The 24509-nt window shown below is 45.9% G+C and overlaps 1 protein-coding gene across 2 annotated transcripts in view; it reads right to left on the reverse strand.

Annotated features, from left to right (window-relative positions):
* The window catches only part of LOC138580095 (transient receptor potential cation channel subfamily V member 6-like), a 164284-nt gene that overhangs the window by 14855 nt on the left and 124920 nt on the right, over nt 1-24509 (reverse strand). For both annotated transcript variants that reach the window (XM_069650373.1, XM_069650374.1), the window contains 2 exons: nt 13364-13632; nt 104-210 (listed from right to left, as the gene is read on the reverse strand). In XM_069650373.1, the coding sequence (XP_069506474.1) occupies nt 104-210; nt 13364-13632 (376 nt within the window). The remainder of the gene's footprint in view (nt 1-103; nt 211-13363; nt 13633-24509) is intronic.

Below are 24509 nucleotides of genomic sequence, written 5' to 3' on the forward strand. Positions count from 1 at the left end.
AAGCTGCCTGTGCAGCTGTATTTTGCAAGTGTATAGAGACCCCCCACCCCCTCATGCAACAGACACTTCTATAGCAAGATGGATGTGTGCCAGTCGGGCTTACCTGAGGTACCATTTGTCTGCAAGCCCATATTCCTTTCCACATATCCCTTGGTGAGGCCAGAGGCATCGTGGAATTTTTCGCTCTAGCATTACTGTTGTTGCAACAACCTAGAAATTATAAACAAAAACAAAAAAACAATTAAAATGAACACATTAATGATAGCAGGTATTCTCCTTTACCCCTAGAGATGCAGGGATCTGGACACCATCGATGCAACGCATTCCACCCTGGGTGACTGGCCCTTCAGGCTACGACAGGTGCCTCCACGTTACCAACAACCTCCAGAAGCAGCCTTGATCCGAAGGCAGATGTTCATCAACAAAAATCACTCTAGAACTTCAAAAAATCGGACTACAACAGACTTCACACACACATTGGAGCCAATCAGACGATCCCTTCACGCAGTAGGCAGATCCCTGTTCTAGAAGGTCTTCTTCTGGCCAAAGTGAAGGGTTAGAACCAATAAATACAACAAGGATTTTTGCCGAGGGCAAACCTGGTTCAAAAGTATTGCTTGAGGTTGAATTAACTAATTGTAGGACTTCTTTTCAGCAGAATGATATGGTGCTTGACCCTATATAATACGCTAATTGTACTAGACAGTGTTTCTGGTGTCAGTCAGATAGTTTCAGCCAGCACCATAGCAATCAAAGGCAGATAAGTGATCGTTTTGTAAGATCGGGTCGGAGTCATATGCCTTAAAGGTTTTGCAAGACTTGCATAGAGGGCTTGCCTATGTCCCCTCGACATAGGTCATTCATTGAATACTCTGAAAGTGGACAGGTGAGTCAAGTCTGACTTCCGAAGATGACCTGCATTACCCACAAACCCAACACGGCTTGTATACCCGTTGTAAAGATCTGTAGCCATGCTCCACCAGGTGACAGGTAGAGAAAAAACTGGCACACAAGGAGAAAATAAATAATAAACGGCAAAAATCCCAAAATACAAACAGGAAACTGATCCTCTTGCTACGCCCTTGCCATTTGGCGACCATCCCCTTGGCAGTCAGGACCGGACCAACACTCTGGTAGATCAGAAAGGGACTGGGTACCTTATGCTTTTTTTGCAACCTCGGGAAGGGTGCTCCACCAATCAGGTGGCTGGAAACGCAGGTGAGAACACAGTGTACTGACCACATTTCTCCAGCCACCTTAGGCCCTTCCTTGGGTGTAGTATCTTGATTGTGGGGAGGCAATAACATACATGCCAACCTATTGCAGCACCCGGGAGGGAGATTTTGTGACAGAAAGCAGGAGAACACAATGTTCCCACTGGATTAAATTGGGGTTACAATTATTTTTGGAGGGAGGAAGTAACAAATTGCAACATTTTGATAGAAATAAACAGGAGTCTCTGGTCTAAATTGGGAGGGTTGTCATGCATGCAACAGGGAGACACTGCGTTGCCCCCCCCTCTGTTACCCCCAACCCTCTCCAATACATCCTGCACCCTACCCCACTTACTTGCTGTTGGAGCTTTGTGCTCCAGTTTCAGCGACAGTCCCTTTTCTGTTTACTATGGAAGTGGCCATCTTGTTATTTATTTATTTTTGCACTGGCGATTGGGCTTGCTCAGTGCGCATGGAGCTGGTCTACAGTAAACAATAAACGAAAATAAGAGCCCCACAGTGCGAATAGCAATCCCTCCCGTTTAGGGGGACGTACAAGGCCAGTAATGGCACTAAGCCCCCACAGAGGACAGAGCCAGGCCGGTGGGCCATTCCCTGCCCTGTACACCCCTCTAAGGAGGAGCGATTGCTAAAGTCAATAACCAGGTGCCGCCTAGGCTCTTTATGTACTTGCATCACTTCCCATCCATATGGCACGGGCATCCCATGCCACATATTGTAACCCTGCTATACCTTATATGTTACCCTCAACATGTACATCGCTCTGTTGCAACCTAGCTAGGGGGGCACTATATTAATCCCCAAATATAAACACTGATAATTCTTCTGTGAAAGATATTGGGGCCTCCCCACGAGAATGTTGATGGAAAAGGAATTCTTCTCCACAATGTACGAGACAGCCTATTTTGGGTCAAGACTTTGCTCGCCACCAGGAAGCAGCAGGATAAAGAAGCATGGCTGACTACTTGGGACAGAACACTTATTTCGGGAAAAATCACACAATTGCGAGGACACACACAGGAATATCTAGCTCCAAGCCCTACTTCAAGTCACCCGTCGGCACCACCGCCTGTCCCCCTTGAACCAAGCTTTGTCATGTGGAACCTAAGCACTGTGCAGTCTGATCGGCAGTCAATTCTACACGGATGAAGGTTCTTCCTTATCGGTCTAAAAAAAAAAAAAAACAACAGTCGAAAACATGTCAGATCCCTAATAACAAACTGCTTATATGAACATTAGAGAGGACCTGGGGTATCTGTGGGCCATGTGAGGGGTGAGTAATGTGAGACTCGCGACTGTGTGGACTTTTCTCAGGACTTGCCATTTTATTAAACACAAAATCATAACAGAAATAATAACTAAACCTACTCTACCAGGGGATTCCCTACATATTCTAAGATCTATGGGAACATCTACTAGCATTCACAAAACCCACACACTAAACAAACATTCAAAGCAACTTAAATGCAACGTAAATAAAAGGTTACCCAAACACCCAGTGTCTTGGATGAATTCTCATGGTCCTAGGCAGATCTTGCTCCCCCAAGAATGTCACAAAGTCAATTTCCTCCAAGGAACAAAACAGTTTTAACCAAATGTTCACACAAATAAAATCCACTGGCAAAAGTCTCTTTGCTTGGTGAAAAGATCCTTCCTTTACAGTTCCACAAAGAAAATAACAGCACAATTGGAGTTTCCCGGATGACTTCCTTCCAGGAAAGGATAGATTAAGTTGAAGAGAAAAAGTACCTCTTCCGCTTTGACAACTTCTCTGCTTTAAACTTCTGCTGTGTCTTATATACATAGTTTGTCAAGATGCTTTTGCTTAAGGTTTGCTCCTCTCTCAGCAACGTCCTTCTGCGATAGAGATGCCAGAGCAGGCTCCCTTGCCCCACAGTTAGTTTCAGCTTCAACAGTTCTGACAAATATTGACAGCCACAGTCCTGCTGCTACAACTGCACCTTCAAGGATAGGCCATTTCTGCAAAACATCTTCTACCTCCAGAGGTTGGCAAGGCACTCTTCTTTCTATGCCATAAGAATGGGCAGCCTCTTTGCCTGTCCTGCAGCTACCATAAAATCTGCGTCTAGACCACTTCTTCTTCCATATAATTTGAATGAGCATGGATGCATGGTCAGTGGCATGATTCTCGCATGGAATAAATGTGAATGGCATCTGTAGCCGAACGCGACACAAATATTTGGCAATAGGAAGTTTACTAGAATTGTGTGCATTAAGTGATCTGCAATTGTCAATTTGTCAGCAAGGGATCTAGAAGCAACAAAGGGAGAAAAACAGTGGACATCAGATCACCCAGTCTCAGGAAGGGTAGGGAGTGGAGGGTATGTGGACCTATGTTTAAGGGAGGAGCCCTTGCTTGAAGAGGAGAGGGTATTGAGTTATTTCCTGGACTGGAGAAGCGAGGGGAAGAGTCTGATGTTGATGGGGGGGGGAGGTTCCAGACTCTTGGGGTGTAGATCGAGAAAGCTTGTCTTCCGGTTCTTTCCTTTCATCACCAGAGTTGAAGTATGCCCATGTCCTTTCTTCTGTTGTATCGTAGACCTCCAGAGATGCAGAGTTTCTCAGTGAGGCACCTTGGGGACTTCAGAGTAACAGTCGTCTAGATGATACAACATGAATTGAATATGATACAGGCTTTCAGCAGAAGCCATTGCAGTTCGATGAGTCATGCTGTAGCATCCATGACACATTTCAGGGGTGCCAAGGTAGTCGCCAAAAGGCCTTCAAAAAGGGCATTGCCCCATCCAGGTGGGAGAGGATCACTCTATTGGCTTTTTTTCAATGGTTGAACGAGATTAACCCCTTTTTAAAGTTCACTATGAATTTCCACAAGGAACAGATAGATTTTTTAGACTTAACCATCTTCTCTGATCTGTCAACTAAAGTTCTGGGTTTAAAACCATTCCATAAACCCACTGATAGGAATTCGCTCCTTCGATATGACAGCTTTCATCCAAAGTCCTTGCGGGATAACTTACCGTTCGGACAATTCTTACGACTTAAACGTAACAGTAGTATGAGGGATACTTATGAGTCCGAATCTATGACTTTGAGCCAGAATCTGATCCAACGAGGTTATCCCGACAAGATTGTTAGAAGATCATTCAAGAGAGCATCAAATAACCATCGTGATGCCCTACTTGAATACAGACCAAAAAATTGTCCTTCTGGTGATGACCCTCTGGTCTTTGTTAGTACTTTCAATCATCTGTCTAACCATGTGGTTAAGATTATTAAAAAACATTGGCACCTTTTAGCACAAGCTAAAATACCAGTGGCAAGTCCGCGTTGTGCTTTCAAAAGGGGACGCAATGTTAAAGAGTTGGTGAGTAAGAATGATATAAGTATTAAAGTGGATAAACAAATCACTATCACCCAGCAGTGGGGGCTACCTAAATTGCGAGGACACGCCCCCTGCGGCTCGTGTGTGTGTTGTCCTCTTACGAAACGCACTACTCAGGTTGACATCGGTCTGGCTAGACCTTGGGTTCAAATGGAGTTTTCCAATTGTAACTCGTGCCATGTAATTTATGCTATCTGGTGTCCTTGTGACAAAATTTACATTGGCAAAACGGAGAGAAAAATTAAAGTCCGCATAAGTGAACATAGGAGTTGTATCAGATTAAGGAATTTGACAGCCCCCTTGGTAGGACATTTTCTAATGCGGAACCATGGGTGTGATGAGTTAAGATGGACAGTACTGAAAAAAATTGTGGTAACTAACAATATCGCAGTGGACAAACAGACCTTATCAAGGGAGGAAACCAAACTCATTTTCTTGAGCAAGAGTCATTGTGTTGGTTTAAATGAGGCAATAGACTGGAATTTTTAGTCTTGGGTGCCTCATTGAGATAGACGAGTTTTGACGATATAGTCATTTGGTTGTCTTGTGGCCTGGGATATATATAGACCTTCAAATGTGGACTACATTCATCTAGACATGTTATGGTGTGAAGGTTTAAGATACATGAGTTGGTGTCTTTTTTCTATTTTATACATGAAGTTCCATATGTGGCTTCAAGTCCTGGGTATTCAGACTCATTACGTTCGGAGTAATGTGATTAATGGTGCTATGAAGTTGCTTGTATTGTTGCACGGTGGCGAAGTGCAGTGTGCTTACTTGTATATTTATCCAGCTGGGTTAGCGGGCTCTGTGGAGCCTAGTCTAGTGAGAGTGATGATGCGGCTGTGATGCCGTGTCGGTGCGATGAGCCGTTCCAGTAGATTGACGGCTGATGGGCGTGTGTCCATGGACGCACTAGACGTCCGTATCACGTGATTTTCACGTGACCGGACGAACTCGCGTATATATTGCGGATACGCTTCGCCCACACGCTGGACGTGAGGGCTCATAGGAAGATCCAAGCTTCCTTCATAGCACACTTGAGAGTAATTCAGGTAAGTAGGTAAGTAGTGTTGTTCCGAATGGATCTGCCGGCATAGCCGATGTTAGGAAACCTCGTGAGAGTGATTCATTCTACCTACGCTTATTTGATTTGATTGTTCGCTTGTTTTGCCAGAGATGTGTCATTTAAGAGATTAGCACAACCAGTGACTATGATTAGTTTTACTGATGGGTGCCTATGGCTTGTCTCTTTTCTCTTACTTTGATACTTGATAGTTACATACAAGAGTCGCGGGTCTCGATTGACCAGATTACGGCCATTGGCTGCCGGGGTGATCACCACTAGAATGCATGTATTTGATACATACAACGGAGAGCTCCATACCCTTCGTATTGAGGTAAGCCACTTTAAGTGGGCTTGATTTAAGGGTGCACAGTTTTTGTGAGGATGCAGTTTTACCCCGTATAGACACTGATCGCCTAGGTTAAAATATCACCTATTTAGGTGTTAGTATTACATTCTTCACTCCAACAGTGTGTGAAACACTAAGAGTTACTGAGCTCCATGTTTTGCTTACCCCATGTTGTTTGTAGGTGGTGTTTGATTAAAGCGAAATGGGGTCCAATCTGTCCAGAGATTTGGTTCTGTATCTCACCTTCCTAGATGCGGAGTTTTGATCCAAAGCAGCGACTTTGGGCACTCTAGTACTGGGCCTATGTGTTTTTCATCGGCGGCACGGATAGAGACAACTACATAAAACTTGCTGTAAGCTGTTGGTCTGCAGATAACGAAATTATTGCACGTGTTCGTGTCTAGTGAAAGATCTTGTACGTCCTCACTGAAGAGGTTTTATCTAAACGGTGCTGGTTATCCAAACTTGCCACGTGGTGTTGGTGGTGGTGGTGTCATCAAGGGCACACCAACTAATATGGTGTGTTCTTCTAGGGTCCGATTTTCGGTCCTCTAGATATTTGTAGTGGTTTAGGCACATTGAGGGTATTTACCACCCCTTTTCTACATCCCGTTAACTAAATGTCACGGAGATGATAATGATCAATTTGATAAATTGAGCAATTGCGCCAGATTGATGTTGTTTATTCTGTGTTTGTATTTAGGTGAGTAGTTCCGGTGCAGTCTATCCGTTCCACTGTTCTCCATCTACTATCCACCTGACCATACGGGACCATAATACCCCTGAAGAATTTCTGTTTACTTAGACCTATACAGAAAGAAACATGTCGGGTTGGGGAATATACTGTTAATTATAAACAGTTTCAAGTATAACTAGTTAGAGTCGGACCAGATTGTAGTATTTAAGTCCGACTCATTAGTGAGTGTGTATGATCCATATTTAATATTGGACTTATATTGCTAAACTTGTTTTTTAGTACAATCATTTTTTATAATGAAAATTATTTGTAAAATGTGTATGAATTTATGAATGGTTTGAGAGTGAATGTGGTATGGTTGATGTGTGTTGTCTTGTGGTTTTAAGATGGGAATGTTATATTGTACCAGCCCATGGATGAATTGAGGGGACTGGTTTACACTTTGAATAATATCAACATTTTTGACGATGTGTGTTTTTTATGATAATAATTTTTTCAAGAAATGTTAATAAATTATATTTAATAGTGTTGGTGTGTCGACTGGATTGAATTCCATTTGTTTCTATCCAACATAATGTTTGTAATAAGACACGTTGCTGTATACTGTATCTTCTTGCCATGATTTAATGGGCGCTTAGAGACGGATAGGTTGCATTGATGCTCACTATATAAACACAGAGAGTACTCTGACCTTCTTTGTTAAGTATTCTTGTGTTCTATCCAGGTTAGGTCACAGTATTGAGATATCCCTGGTATCCCCTGTTATTCTTGTTGTTTGATGAGGGAGAGGATCACTACCTGGCCGGTGGATCTGAAGTTTAATTTCAGGGATAAAGGGCTGGGTAATCCACAGGAGAGAACATTAACATTGGTACGATGCCATTTGTGTCTGCCTTACTACTTGCTGTTTGAAGTAGAGGTGTCTGTCAGCTGGTTTGTGAAGCCCTGATGGTGCATAGCAGAGAGCCAGGTCTGGATGTCAGGTTGTTTGTCAGCAGTAAGAATTCAGTCTTCGAGGGGTTAAGCTTCAGGTAAGCACTGGACATCCAGGACTGTATCCATGTGAGACAGGCCTTGAGCCTGTGGATGTCTGCGATGGAGGATAACTCGAGGTAGATCTGCGTGCCATCTGCATATTGATGAATGTGCATGTTGCGTGGAGCGAGTAGGGTTCCAAGTGGTTCCATGTAAAGATTGAAGATCACAGGGTACAGGATGGATCCTTGCAGGTCACCACTTGTGATGGATGGAGTTGGCGATCTGGAGGAATCTATTTTTACAAACTGGTGGCGATTATCAAGGTAGGATTTGAACCAGTTGAGGACTATCTCACCATTTTCATTTAGCAACCGATCTAATGTGTGCCAGTAATCAGTGGCAGGTCGGCCATTTGTTCAGGCAAAGAGTGGAGGTGCATAAGCACAGCACAGAGATGCGGACACTAGACGTACTGTTGCAAAAGTCTAAATGCAGAAGGATTTTGTTCCCGCCACAATGAAACTCATGCTCTTGAGAAGTGGTGCAGTTCTATTTAGATAGTTGAGAGCATTTTTAATTGCACTGCATCCTATCCTGCATGCTTGCAATTCTGGGTCTCATGTTGTTCATTATAAATGTATATTTATTTTGAGCAGTTTTGTACCCTAGTAACATCTCCCTACTTTTGAATGTATACATAGGACTGTATTAATCAACTATTTCAATTATGTTTATTAAAATTGAACTTCCTCTTCCATGCCTTTGTAGGTGGTGATCAGTTGCAAACAAGAAGGGTTCATTTTTGGAGTCTGGGAGACGTCCCTGACCTCTCCCCCCGCTTTTAACCATTGCAGCCAGATTTGTAAAGGCTGTGCAGGTCAGGGCCATGGAAGCACACATTCATGGACCCACAAGACTAGACCAATTAAAAATTTGAGAACCACGTTTATTCTGTGTTATAAGGGCTAGGATGGTTTGAGGAAGGTAAAAACGGGATACCTTCACCTGGCTAGGATATCTGCACCCTCTCCCAACCAGTCCCCTCAATTGTCCCTTCAAGTCTCCCAATCTCCTACCTGAACCTGGGGGTGGCCATATGAGGGAGGACCACCTGGTGGAGAGGGCGGGGGAGGGGAGCTAACCCTCAAGGAAATTACATGACATCATTGTTCAAAATTACATGCCCGTCATCCCCTTCAGTAACGATCACTCCCAATGAGGGTTAGTATCACCTTCCTCAACATAATCCAATAAACAGTCTCGTAACTACCGAGATGAGAAAGAGCAATGGAACAATAAAGATGACGAAGACTGGTAAACCAATGCAACGGTCTATCGGTTGGAGAATATCTAATCATGCCGGGAAGTTTAAAGCGGCATCTGCTACGTCCGATGCAGGGAAGGAGAGAGCTGCAGATGCTGGGTTGCACTGTGACCTGTGAAAATGCCAAGAACTATGCTAAGGGGAACCACGCCATGAGAGGCGGTGTGGGAGTGAGCCCAGGTGTGGGACAGAGAAACCCAGGTGCAGACGGTTCACGCTCAAAAACGGAAGGCAGCGGGAACTGCGCAACGAAGAAAGCAACTCGGCATGAAAACAGCGGTTAACAGGATGCACGCCGAGCCAGCAAGCTGAAGAATCGCAAAGCGAAGGAACACAAGAAGCAACTGGCAAGCCCAGGGAAGATAGGTGGGTTACTGAGTTGCCTGCACGTTGCATGCCGGTCTGTGGGAATAACGCTAAGTAAAGGGATCTGAAGCAAGGGAATGAAGAGAGCAACCGGTAAGCCCAGAGAAACCAGATGGGTTACCGGGTTGCCTGACAGAGTGTGCCGCCTCACAACAATTGAGCAAGAGATACAAAGGGAGGCTAATTAGGAAGTTAACATATTGAAGAACCAAACTACGAAAGTGTTATTGAGCCCATATCTAAAGGGTGAAAACCACATAACAGATAAATGCTCACGAAGAAGGGGCAAAAAACCCTTTGATGAAAAAGGATGTGACCATTGAAAAGAACTGTGTGAAACAAGAGTGGATAAGCCAGAGATGGGCTAATGTAATTTCATGTGGGAGGTAGTGAAGGATTGCAAGGCAGAGGGCAGCGGCAAGCAGGCGGCTGTGCCAATAGGGTCAGATCAACCGCTGGCGGGACAGCAATGCCTCAAATTCAACAAAGGCGCCTTGCAGGGGCCACCAAGTGACAAGCCCCGGGACAGCAGAGACTGACTCAGCAGGGTGGTGGTGCCTCGTGGCATTCACTGGCAGAAAAGGCTGCAGCTCCATAGCAATGCAGCAGTGCTTTGCCGGACGCCAAACTAAGAAAAACTGCAGTACTTACAGAAGGCAGACAGAGCTATATTACTTACCGTCAGAGAGGACTCCTGTGAACAAGCGTGGCGGCATGTCTTTGGGGAAACCAGCAGCAACGTCTATAACGTGGGAATGGCTAAAAGCAACATGCCGGCCCAAGACCAAGATAGAAGAGGACGGGAGCGGGACCTCAGCAAGTACGGAGGTGATTGACACTGGCAAGGAGGGGCATGCGGATTGGATGTTGGGGAAGGAAACTAGCATAAAAACTGACCAAAGACTTACATTGTGGCTTTTGGATCCTTTGCTTTGCAGGAACAATACTGCGACACAGAATACGGTTGTGCCTATTAGATTGGAAGCAGGCTGAGAAAGAAAGAAGGCGTTGCGCAACCCCTGCTCCATGCCTGCTGTGCTAAGAACTCCTGTAGAGATAGAGACTAATGCAATTCTTGCATTCTTGCTTTCTATGTTGCTGAAAAGAAGCTTTTTTCCCAATAAACCATATTGGTTATTGACCTCATACCGGGGACCAGCTCTTCACTTCCCTACACATGGTTAAAAGGGAAAAGTCAAAGCATAAAGTCCTAGCAGGCGAGTATACCAGGTGAAGCTAAAGTTTGTAAACTGTTAATCTGGAAAAGAGAATCTCAAGGAAGACCTATGCCCTTGAAATTGGGAACGATATAAAATTGCAAGAAGAGCCTTAAAGGGAAGATATCTGGTCACCTGCGAGTCTGGTTCCCACACCTAAATAGAGTTAAAGTCAAAAGGAGAATCCCATAAAAGGTAACGAGAAACCCTGGGGAAAGAGGTCTGTTTCCCTGCGCACTGGGAACACACCAAGAGGAGGGAGTGATCCTCTTGGCTGCTGAGGAACCAGACTATTTATTTGAACTTGACTTAATAGTACAAGGAATCGGGAGGAGGAAGCCATTCCCTGGAACTGTGAACATTGTCTATTTGAAACCTTTCTGTTGGATTTGAACTTTTGCGTTGAAGTGGAACATTTGTGCACTTCTGCAAATCAGAGACAATACCCTTTGCACCTTAGAGTGCGAGGTCCAGAACAGGATTACGGACACAGGACATATATTGCTTTGGACATCTTGACGAAGGACAGACCAATTCGTTTTGGTTGAGTTCGGGAAATACCTCTTAGAATAGGGATAGGGAGTCATTTCATTTTCCAACCCCCATTTGTTTCAATAAAAGCTTATAACCAAAAGCCAAGAGTTTGCTGTGCCCCCGTCTCATCCCTGACTTCTCACACAAAGTAATTGTTATGTAACTGCTGTCAGAATGTAATTGACAAGTCTTGTTTTTCAGGACAAACAAACATTTTCCAAAGTCTCTGCCTCCCCCGCTGTGTCTCAGTCACCAGTAAAAGCAAGCAGTTCGCAAAATTACAGGTAACATCTTACTGTTTGAGGGGCCCTGGGTAAAGTTCCTGGTTAAGTCGCCCTCAACATAGCAGACCCATGAAAACGTTGGTGAAGGTTGTCCCATGCCTCTAGACTCCTTGCCAGGACCACCATCGGAAGTTCGCTTTCAGTGGTGGAGTGGGTGGTCAACCGCAGACTGGTGATAGGCTGGTCTGAGGTGCTGGCAGTAGATCACTGGGGCCGGACATTCCTCTAGCCTAAGCACATGATCCTATGGGCCCTATATCTGCTCCAGGGGCTCTCTATAGGTCTCCTCATCTGGCATCTTCCCTCCTTGGGAATAGAAAAATCCTGCTTGTCCTCACATGCCCCTCCACATAATTCATTTTCAACACACCCTGCCGGCATGGAATATTTCTCGGTTTTTCCCCAGACTTCTCCAGTTCCTCCCTGAATGTTAGGATCATCAATCCCTGCTCCACTCCCATCTTCTCTGCTTCTCTGTACCAGCAGGTCCTCTCCAACACCAGGTTCCGGAATGCTTGCCCTTTCCACCACCTTCTGTCCCCACCTCCTGCTTAGTGCTTCCACTCTCCACGACTTCTCTCTCTCCATTCATGCCCTCTGCTTCTCTACCCTTCAACCTCTCTGTCTTTACATTCTTTCACCAGTTGCCTACACACACCCACGCCTATGTTCTCCCTGGGCCCAATTGTATATGCCAGTGTTCCCACCCCTAGGGCCATGCTCACTAGGAGTGGCTGCTTGTGTGTATGATTCTGGGTGCTAGTGCATGATAGCGGCCTAGCAATTACCTCCATCAGATGCTTCGATTTGATAATGTGTGCCTTGTGTATGCCCCAGACCAAGCCCATACAAGGCACGGCTACAGGGGAAGCCCCTTAATTTCCCAGTCACTGTGCAGGTAAATGGTATTCAAGCTCTTTCTGAAATACAGTTCTCAGTATCTTCAGGCAACTTGTATCTCGACTACACGGCCCATCGTCCTTACCACCACATCCTGTTAGACTTGGTACAGTCTTTTTTAAAAGGGACGGATATAAATGTGGCATGCCCCCAACGCAGTTCTGGATGTTGCAAGGGTGGCCAGAGAAAACCTCTATGTCTCCCCTCATCCCAACATCATAGAGCAGGTGGTGGCAGGTCAGGACAGTCACAGCCCATATACTCCATGTTCGCCCCTTCTTCGGCTTGAAAGTTGAACAAAACATTGCACTACTGTTTGCACCCAAACTTTGACTTAAGAAATAAGCACACGTTTCGTGGGCTGAACCAGGTGGTAAGGTCAGATAAGTTAAATGCCCAGATTAATCAGAGATCTGAACACCAGGACCTGTCACTTATTACCCGGTTCAGTCCCCAGAACGGGTGCTTATTGCTGTTAGCACCACAACGCCAACCTGTGTGGCGCTAAGAGCAATGTATTTGTGAGAAACAATGGGTCGCAGCAAGCGCGCAATTCCTTGTTTCTCAAAAACATATCCTCACCCAACATGGCCCCCATAGAAATGGAGAGCGCGCCTCTATGCTGAGTCCCTCTTCCATTTCCATGGTGGCCATGGACAGACCTGCAGTGAGGAGAGCCACAAAGGAGCGGGCTGTAGGAGTTCAAGTAAGCGGGGGGACCAGGTCAAGTTGTCAAGGGAAAGACAAGCAAAGCTGCACCGGGTGGGAGGGAAGATGGCCAGTGGGTGCATCGAGCACTCAGGTTGCTACAATCCTAGGCTTGGATCATGAGATTCAGCCAGGGTTTGGAGCACCTGCCGAAGTTTCTAATTTCAAGTTAATGCATCAATGTAAGTAATATGTTTGTGTGAAGGCCATTGCAAGAAGAGACAACTTTTGGGTTTGTGAATATCTCTAGCTTACTCGAATGCTGACAAGACGGCCAATCAGCAGATTTGTTACATTCCATATAAGGTAGCAGTCTAGAGTAACAACTTTTCAGCCATTACCTGTGCCCGCCAGAGCTCATCTCGCTCATGCGCTACACGCCAGTGTGTGTCCCCCATCATGGCGATGAGCAGGTTCAGCATGAGAAGGGCTGCAATGACAGCGAAGGCAGAGTACAAGACGCAGAACATGAAGGGAAGGTCCACGCTGTAGTTTTCAGGTCCGTCAATCACAGTGAGGAAAAGTACAAAAGTGCTGTAAAGTGCCATGGGGTAGCTCATGAAGTGCCCCAGCTCATCTGCGTCCTGGGTCTGAAAAATTATGTAAAAGGCTGAAAGAAAGAATTTAGCAATTAGGTACATTCAGCAGAATTGCATTAAGCTCTTCCTTAGGAACACTGGAAATAGAAGTATTTGCAAGTCATATACATGTGAAGTTCCACTGCAATGGATTGTAAAAAAAAAGGTGGACACCCGTCACACAGTTTACCCCTCAGCAATATATGGATATTTTGTGAAAATAAAATGAAAAAAAAAAAAACAATTCAGATATCACAAATAATGTTTTATTTGGTTTGGACCACTAGTTTATAGCCACTCAGTAGTCTGCATGTGTTTCAGGCAACTGGTACTTCTTCAGGACAAAATGTACGGTTGATTCCAGTCCCAAATTAAAGACAGATCCCGGTTAGTCCAAAGTTGCTCCAATTCCCAAAGCAGCCAATTGTGTGACGCCACAATCATTACCCATTACATGTACCTATTACTGTAACTTGTGACCGCCTTCTAAACAGGCACCCAGATGCCTCTGGGCAGGGTGCGCACTATTAATAAACAAATACATATATACAAATTAAGTAGAAGTTTGCTTGTGAAACAGTGAGGCTTCCATACTGCAAGTTCTTGGGCCAGCACGTCACTCTCCCCTCCGTTCATCTGGCCCAATATGAGCCATATTTCTCAATTAGCGCACACGATTGCGGCACAAGCCAATCACGTGTGAGTGGACATGGATTGAATCCAACAATGAAAGCCTGTGGTCCATCCTGGCCACCAGCGCCTCTCCTATCTTTGACCCTGTGCCTTGCAGGAACTGCTGTCGCCCATCAAAGCTCCACTTACCTGGCTGCCTTCTCCTGATCTTTAGTCAGCACCCTCCTCACCAGCTTAATTTCCTCTCAATATGTAGGGTTGGCCACCATAGAATTAGTAAAAGGTACCCACCGGCAAGCTCTACTATTTGCAGTGGCAGCAATCTTCCAAGCTTAAGGGAAACATTGGTGTGTTCCTTGCGGGCTGGTAATGTCCTTGAGCCGTTGGTGAAGGCCCTTGCTTCGCTCAGGCCTATCCCCAGGCTAGTCATTGCTGCTGGGCAATGCCCTTCCCCTCTCACTGCCATCAATGAGGTTACTTTCCTCTGAATCATGTTGTGAAACAGTCCGGCAGGAGCAAAGACCAATACCCGCTTCAGATAATTTCAACTTGCATTCAAATTGTCTCCAATGTAGTGGCTGTCCTTTCCATCATGCCACATTGGTGGCTGCAAATTGTAGAACAAGTGGCATCTATCAAATCCAGTCAAGCTGCAGAACTGCAGATAAAGTTACGTGCATGACTGGTGGGTCACACTCGGTAGCAACAGTTCTGGTAAGATTCCCCGAACATAGCAGCAGAATAGATTTTGGATGAACCGTCTTTCTTTGAAGTTGATCGAAAGCATCCTCTGGTGCTCAAAGACCAGAAGACTTGGGCTCACATCCTGAGCAATTAAAAGTGCCTCTGCAATATTTATTTATTTTTATTTTCAGAGTCCCATTATTCACAGTGATACACACTAGTACATTTGACAAGCTAAGCAGGGGCACGTGCAACATGAGCCTCGGTGCTTCTAAGATAGGACATCAGAACTGTCATCATTTTACACATTTTTTATTAATCTGCAAGGACTCCTACACCAAGGAAAGGGCAGAGAAAAATGAAAAAGAAAAAAAAAGGTGAAGACAACCAGGTAAAAGAAAAGTGGTACGCTTAGATGGTATGTTTTGAGTCACTGCAGAAATTCCAAAAAAGCACCCCAGATGGTCTTGCAATATTTTATTGCATTGTTCTAAAATCATATTAATGACATCTGAAGGTGTATTGATCTTGACATATCGATGAATGATGAGAGGCTGAGGTTAGAGAGGATGCTCAGTAGTGGTCGATCATAAATGTTGAAAAGCAAAAAGGTGACGGAGGAGTCTTGTGGAACCCAACAAGGATCAGGAAGGGAACAGGAATAATAGGCTTCCATTTTCACCCGTTTGGGTCACGGATTTAAACCTTTTTAGAGAATCTTCCAACACTAGGACATCTTCAGATGATCTGGATAGGAGTAGTTCAAAATCGTCTGTCGAATGCCGCTGAGCATGACCAACAAACTAAGATCACCCCCATCTGCTGATCTCAGGACGCCATCTTAGACGGCGAGAAGGGTTGTCTCTGTTCCAAGGCGAGGCCAAAAGCTTGACGGAAACACATCTAGGTGGTGATATTCTTCCAAGACATTTTGGAGGTTCAGAGGTGGCGACTTTGAAGGCCATCTCAGGCTTGCAATTGGGCGGTAATTCACTAGTAGGCTGTGATATAAAGAAGATTTCTTTAGTAATGTAGCCAGGAAGGATCTTTTAAGCTTTGTAGAAACCGTGCCTTGCAAAAAAGAATTTATAAAGTTAGCAATGAATTCACTTAGTTCAGAAGCGTAACCCTTCGCCAAAGAGACTGCAATGGGATCATAATTGTAGTTTTGTAGGTTTCAAATATGAAAGCAAAACAGACATTTCCTAGGATATGACCTGGGTGAAATAAAAGGGTGTAGGAAGAGTATATGAATCGGAGTTAGATAATGCAGCGTGAGAAATGGAAGTTGTAACTCAATATTTGATCAGATGGCGTTGACTTTATTCATGAAGGAATCGTTGATGTCGTTCGTTTGAGAGAGGGAGTCAAACGCGAGGACATACATGGGGCTGGGCAAGATTTTGTATAACTTTGAAACGCTCTTTGGCCTTATTCCTTGTGGTATCGGATGCTGTAAGAAACTAGATTTAGCTGGGATAATGGATTTTGTAGGTACTAAACGCGATACTGACGACCTGGCAATGAGTTGGATTTTTGGAATTACACCAGATTTCTTTCTTTCCTGCGGTCTCTTTCTTTAAAACCGTAAGGGGTTTAGAGTACCATTTACTGACCTTAATTGCTTTAGCTGTTATAGGGGGCAGAGGCTTCACATACTCTCTGTAGTATGGTCATGTTGGAGTGGGACAGGTTTTCACTTCTGGAGTTAGGGCTCTATGGGAAAAGCCTGGGTGATAAATCAGTACCTTTTATTAAGGTCTTTTCAGCTGTGCAATGAAATCCTGTCTACGGGTTTGGCTTTTTGGGATCCAGTTGGATCATTTTGAGTGATAAGCATCCTAGCATAGTGGTCCGACTATGCGATAAGTGTAGTCTCCTGATAGGAATAGTCCGTAGCCCTTGTATATTATTAGGTCAATACAGTGGCCGTGGTTATGGCGATAGTAGAGAAAGGTCATGTGACATGAGAATTTCATGGAGTTTAGTGGCATCAGGATTATCTGGGGGGGGGGGGTCACACCAGATGTTGAAATACCGAAGAATAATTAAGTTGGAGTATTGCACAAATAGGAATTTTCTAGGACTAACCTCACAATTCCGGGAGGTCGGTAACAGAGAACTAAATTAAAGGAGTGGGAGGATGAGAAATAGAACATACGGGGGATGAACCCAAGATACCGGATCCCAGGAAACGGACTCAAAATTAGTTAGGAGCAAAACAGATTTGAGAGAATTGTGACTCCACGCCCCATTTTTGAGATTCCCTGTGCCACCATTTGATCTGGAAGTTGGGGGGATGGGGTTGGGGTGCGCTGGGATATGAATCGCAAGAGCCATCATTTAAAATGACTTCTACTCCTTTCTAAGATGATGTATGATAACCAAGGAGCACGATAAGCAGTGAGCAGTAGAGCAAGTTGCTGGTTATGTGCAGCACTTTGAGAAGAAGGTGTTAGGCAGGATTGCATGCAGTACCCTCTGAGACCACCACATACAATTAAGACTACAGGTGTAGGCAAAACAAATCTTTGGTATAAGTCTGTACTACACAGTTTTCTTGGTAGCGAGCTGAGCAGCAAGGCTTATCTCAAGAGTGAATGTGAACAGTAAATGAAGTTACACAGAGGTATTACAATCACAGTGGTTCAAGTAGACACTTACACTCAAGGTTTCTTAGTAAAACACGTATAAATGTATTACACAATCATTTAGAAAACATTCACTAGAAGGAGGCAACTTAATATTATACACAAATCTACTTCAACATAAAACCAATACGTTTCTGAGTAATTTAAGCTCCCCTGAAATAGAGCCAAAGGGCATTTCAGTCACTTTAAATGGGAAGGCAAAGGCACAAGTTAATAGAATAGATCACAACTACTTTCTTAGGCCGTGCAAATGGATTCAGTTCACTAGAGGACTCGATTCAGTTCAACAGGCCTAGGACAAAGTCAATAGGATAGGGTCTTGGATAGAAAAAAGCAGTTCTTGTACTAAACGGTAAGGTCTTTGCAAAGGTTCTCAGAAGTAGTTTGTACAAAAAAGAATCATGTTGGGTCACAAGCTGATTAGGCCTGCAAGTTGGGAAAGTTCCACAAACTTTCACCGCAAGTTCTCTCAATCGGGTTGGCACAGTACCTTAATATGAGGAAAAGATGCAGCTGAAGAAGTTGGTTCCTGGCAGTTCCTGCAGATCTCACTGTTCCTGAGCCTCAGTCGTCTGGACAAGAGGGAGGACGTCAGGGGACTCCTGCACTGCACGGGATCGTCAGAAAACGCTGACAAAATTGAGTCACTTCAGTTTCAGTAGCTGTAATTCAAGCACACAAGTTGGTGTCCCTCTCCCTGGTTAATCCTAACCAGCCTTGAGAATGGTATCCAGATGGCTTACGACTTGATTGGTCCCACCAACTCAAAAGGAAGAAGTCGTCCTTGAAGGGGCTTCCCTGTTGGGATGAACTTGGCAATGCAGACCTGCAGCAGGGCTTCACCAGGCAAACCAATGGTACACTGGTCCTCTTCCAGCTCGTCTTCGGTTCCTTTGTTCCAGTGGTCAACTCAGCCCTAGCTGCCACTCACCCAGCAGGGTGGCTCTCCTTGCTGGACAGTCAGCCAGCCAATCACGTCAGAGTGCATTTGGGTCTCCTAGGAGACTAAGCACAGGGAGTTTTGGGCACCTCCCTCACTTCCTGCCCACCCCAGACACTCAGACGCCTGAGGCGGTCATCAGTCCTGAAGCCCGCCAAAGGCATACAAACAAAGGGACCAAACCTGGTTTGGCACGCAGGGAGAAACACTAGAAGGACCTTTCCAAAAAGAAACGGTGAAAAAAGAAAACCAGGACCCGTTTAAACAAAGGCGCTTATGGTGCCATCTTGAAAAACATGGCTCCCGTGATTTTTAGCTACCAGTGCTGGCGGTTGGGAAAAATCATGGTAGTTTGTTATCGAACCACTGCCACCAGCCATTTCGATAGAAAAGGGTATCATTTGACTGCTACATGAGTTTCTAGACACAGGCAGGGTATACTGGGTAACCCCTCCAGCACTCTATAGGACGATAGTGTGTGCTGGGTCTAGGAATGTAAAAAGACTAGTAAAGACAATTTAACCTTACATTCTCTGGGAAACAGTAGTTTATCCCAGAAAAGGTATTTAAACCTTTGGGAAGTCTAAAAGACATCCCTGTGTCACTGCACTGAGGGTGTTGTGTAACACACATGAGAAGATGATGCCTATGGAGTTGTCTAAAACTCCATGATCAAAGAACACAAGAGTAAAACACACATCAAAATACATGAAAGAGTGGGAAAAAAGGCTCACACTCTCTCCAGGTAAAGAAATCAAGTCCTCAAAATCCAGCAAAGTTGCTGGGGGTCTCCAAGGTGAAGGGAATTAGCACATTTATGAGAATTCTCCCTAACAAGGTACTCAATGGTAGAATGTGGCCTGTGTCGTTCACACCGTGCAAGAAAGAACATTTCATTGTGAGTTATTGAGGTACTTCATCATGTCAAGTGGCACTTTGTAATATTGAGCAGATGTTGAGACGCTATGCAATGGTAAACAAAGGTACACATAGGTTTGAACCCACTCTAATTTAATACCACTGATATCCCACCTAAACCTAGTAGTGCGATGTCCTTTACCATGAATGTGCATAACCTTAGTCTTTGCGTAGTTGACCTTCAATTGATTTACCTCCGCAACTGCGCCAAGATGTCAATTACTCTCTGCAGACCAAGCGGGAGGTGGTCCAATGAAACGCTCGTCTGCATAGGTAATCCACGGCACCACTATCCCACCAATACGAGTTGGAAAAGTCTGACTGGAACTTTGATGCTCCCCCATGTCTGCCACATAGGGGTTAAAAAATAGGGGCGCAAGGACACACGCCTACTTCAATCCTCTATTGGTAGGCGTGGGGGAAGAGATGTCTCCCTATATAGGGCCTTTCTAAAGTACAGCAGATGTTTATCTATGCCCCATCTTGCCAGCTTAGTCCAGAAGATTTGTCGATCAACGAAGTCAAATGCTGTCAAATAATCTAAAAAAAGTAATAAAAGATCACCATCCGTCCCACTTAATGCATGGTGGAAAAGCACCACCTCTGCATCATGAAGATGTCGAGCAGGTTGATAAGCAGCGAGAACATTATAAACCTGCAATCTACAGAATTCAGAAAACTGCTAGTCACCCATGTCTGAATGACGTGTGGATGGGCGCAGCGGAGCTAAACTATGAAGTAAACAGGGGTGATTTATGTTTAAGGAAATAGAGAATTATGCGAGAAGATACAGTTCGAATTTTTGGCTTCATTCTAATGGCAGAGGTGTTGTGCAGTAGTGTTTGTGTTATAGGTGAATGCAGGGTGTGAGGAATGAGCCTGTGCCTCCGCTAAGTTGTGAAGATGCGGTGTGTGGGAGAAGAGGGGCTAGCTGTACAAGCAACAATGTCTACATCCTGGGTTTAATCTACATACAAAGAGCAGTGCTATGTTTCAGAGATGATCCAAGTGCTAAATGAATGTCTAATATCCAATAAGAATTCTCAAACGTGCACACCTGGTCTCAATCACCCATCGATATTTCCAACTCGCTACATCCACCCCTCCTTCCTCTGGCAACCCAGACTTGCCTCCCCTTCGGAGAGTGGTCTCAGATCCACACCGAAATAACATTCCCAATGGCCCGAGCTGACACAACCGCTCTTCAGGGCTCTCAAGCTTCCCATGGCCATGCGTGAGAAGATAATCCAGTCCTGGTTTTGCTTAGAATTCTCTGACTTGTAGTTTTTCTAAATTTTTAAATGGGAAAGAAAACCCAAAAGGGAAAAATACAGGACTGGATGGCCTTCTCACGCATGGCTGGGGGAAACTGGAGAGTTCTGGCACTTTGGAATTCATAACTTTTAACCACATTGCTGTCACAGCCAATCAGTCTTCTTTCTTTCTCCAGAATCCATCAACAGAGGAGCACAGGATTCTCTCGACATCGCATAATTTATAATCCAGGATGCAAATTGCATTCCTCAAAAGAACAAGTTACTCTCTTACCTAGTAACGTTCTTTCGATGGGATGGTCCGACGACGTATTCCATATCTATGACAGTAATCACCACAACTGTGCTGCTTCGGAAAATCTTCGGCGTCTGCGTCCTGCGTCGATGATGTCAATACGCCGCCCTCGAGGACCTCCTCTGATGGCCGACGTCACTGGATGTTATAAGTAGGACGCACGACGCCCGTAGCCTCAGTTGTAGTTTTTTCCCACAGAACGTATGGCACCAGTCTTCTGCCAGTGTGACACACAAAGCCTTGCGGAAACATAAGCTGCAATCGCATAAGAAATTCTGTAGCGGGGAAGGTGGGGAGGGAGCGATATGGAATACGTCATCGGACCATCCCATCGAAAGAACGTTACCAGGTAAGAGAGTAACTTGTTCTTCGAGGGGATTGGGTCCTCCGACGTATTCCATATCTATGACAGACTCCCAAAACAGTACCAATGCAAGGAGGTGGGAAAGAATTGAGAAAACAGAAATTTAGAATGCCCAATCAAATTGCGGATTAAAGGACCGCCTTGCCAAAGGCCAAATCCTGCCCACGGATGGAATCGAGGGAGTAGTGACGTACAAAAGTATGTACCGATGGCCATGTGGCTGCATCACAGAAGTTACGAATAGGAACCCCCCTATTTATGGCAGTAGAGGCAGCCATACCCCTGGTAGAATGGGCCCGTAAACTGACCGGGGGGTCCTTACCCGCCAAGCAGTAACACTCGGAGATAGTCAAAATAATCCAGCGAGACAGTCTGTTTCGTCACAGCTTGTCCCAAATGCTTTCCAGCGTAACCAATGAAGAGTTGATCGTCCACTCTGACCCGGGACATGCGTGAAATATATACGCTCGCCTAGGATCAAACCTATGGAGCCTCTCCTCTTCCTTACCAGGATGTGGAGGAGGATAAAACGCTGGAAGAACAACCTTCTGGCTTAAATGAAATTCCGACACCACCTTCGGAAGAAAGGAAGGACAAACTCTAAGGACAACCCTGTCCTTAAGAAACACAGTGAAGGGTGGCTTAACTGAAAGTGCCTGTAACCCACTCACTTTGCGAGCGGAAGTGACAGCAACCAAAAATACAGTTTTAAGAGTTAACAGTCTCAAAGGGCATGAATGCAAAGGCTCAAACTGAGCACCCATCAAAAACTGTAGAACAAGGTTCAAATCCCAACCGGGCACCAGGAAATGTGACAGAGGGAACACATTACTGAGCCCTTTCAGAAACTGAGAAATTAAAGGAATTTTAAAACAGGAACACTCTTCAGACGAGCGCTTAAATATGGACAGCGCCGCCAGGTACCCTTTAACGGTACCCACTTGCAGGCCCCTGTGGGCCAAAGAAAGTAAAAAAGACAGAACCATGGGAATGTCACATGCAAAAGGATCTACATTCTTAATCCTGCACCAGTCGGAAAACATACGGCAACGGTACAGGGACTTTGTTGCTGGCCGTCTGGCCGAGAGCAACACCTCCATCACGTCTTCAGGAAGGTCCCAATCCATACACCTCAACCTTTCAGAAACCAAGGTTGAGGGATCTGACCTCGGGATGGAGAGCCTGACCCCCCCCTCCTGTGAGAGCAGATTGTCTTGGTAGGGAAGACAACGTGGAGGGCAGATGGACAAGTCGACAAGGTCCGGGTACCACGTCCTCCGGGCCCACGCCGGAGCAATGAGGATCATCCGGGAACCGAACCTCCGTAACCTCTACAATACTTGCGGGATGACAGGGACTGGAGGAAACGCGTACAGCAGTGGGAATGACCACTCCACCACGAACGGGTCTCCTAAGGCTCCTTTTGGAGGAAATTCCCACAAGCAGAACCTCTTGCACTTCCCGTTGACACTGGAGGCGAAGAGATCCACTTCAGGGGTCCCACAAATGGTGAAGATCTCCAGGAGAATCTCCTGAGCCAACTCCCACTCGTGAGAGATCGGGCTCTGCCTGCTCAGAGCGTCCGCCGTCTCGTTTTAGTCTCCGGCCAGATGAACTGCCGAGATCGAAACTTCCTGCTGGATTGCCCAGAACCAGAGCTGCATCGCCTCCCTGCACAGCGGAAGTGACCCTGCCCCCCCTTTTGGTTGAGGTAGTGCATGGCCACTGTGTTGTCCATCAGGATCAGGACATTCTTTCCTTGCACAGTCGGCAGAAAAGCCTTCAGGGCAAGCCCGACGGCCCTCAGCTCCAATAGATTGATATGGAGTCTGGACTCCGACAGAGACCAACGACCAATGACTGTCAACTCGTTGGCATGAGCTCCCCATCCCGTGAGGGATGCGTCCGTCATGATCGTCACATCCGGCCAGGGTAGCCAAAATGGAGCCCCCTTCATCAGATTGTCTTCGACTGCCCACCACAGAAGGTCCTGGGCGACCGAGGACGGCACCTGAACAGGGTCCCACAACCTGCCGGAGGACAGACCACTGGAGCTTGAGTGCCCATTGCAAAGTTCTCATCCGCAACCTGGCCTCTGGCACCAGAAGAATGCAGGATGCCATGAGGACGAGCAATCTCAAGAACTCGAACGCTGGGAGACTCTGGGCAAGCTGAAACTTGTGCACCATCTGCTGAATGTGATGAGCCCTCACCTGGGGAGGAAAACACTACCCCAGGGACGTGTCGAGAACTGCTCCGATGTACTGGAGCCTCTGAGTTGGTGTCAGATGGGACTTCTTTAAGTTGAGGGAGAAGCCCAGCTTGTGGAGTGAGTGGCAGGTGACTGACAGATGATCCAGGACTTGCTCGGGAGAGCGCACCCTGATCAACCAATCATCCAGGCAGGGGTAGACGTGAATCCCCCATTTCCTGAGGTGCGCTGCCACCACTACCATGAGCTTGGTGAAGACCCTCGTGGCGGAGGTCAATCCGAACGGCAGGACCCAAAACTGAAAGTGCGAGTCGCCAACTGCGAACCTCAGGTACTTCTGGTGCTTTGGATGTATCGCCACATGAAAATAAGTGTCCTTGAGGTCGAGAGACACCAACCAGTCCTGAAGTTGAAGGGCCTGGAGGACGAGAGTAACCATCTTGAACTTGTCCTTCCTGAGGAGTTTGTTCAAACCGCGCAAGTCCATGATGGGTCTCAATCCCCCGTCTTTCTTGGAAATCAAAAAATAAGGGGAATACCATCCCTTGTTCCTCTCCGCTACAGGTACCAGTTCTATGGCGCCTTTCTCCAGCAGGGATTGAATAACCTGCGCAAGGAGTGGATCCGGACTCTTCAAAGAGAGATTGCCCGGTGGATTGTCTTGAGGCCTCTGCCGGAAATGAAGACAGTAGCCATGGGTTATGATCTCCAGAACCCACACATCTGAAGCAATGGCGCGCCACTCTGCAAGATGCTGCGCCAGCTTTCCCCCAACCGGCGAACCATGGGACATGGCCTCATGACTGAGCTGAAGCGGCGTTGCCTGAGGGCAAAGAGGCAACAGCCCGAGCGGCCTTGGCACCTCGAGTACCTTGTTTTCCACCTCTGGCACTCCTATGGTGGCCCCTTTAACTGGCAGCTCCTCTCGCTTTACCAAA

The sequence above is a fragment of the Ambystoma mexicanum genome, chromosome 3p (genome assembly GCF_040938575.1).
Source record: "Ambystoma mexicanum isolate Mex_15411 chromosome 3p, UKY_AmexF1_1, whole genome shotgun sequence".
Taxonomy (NCBI): Eukaryota; Metazoa; Chordata; class Amphibia; order Caudata; family Ambystomatidae; genus Ambystoma; species Ambystoma mexicanum.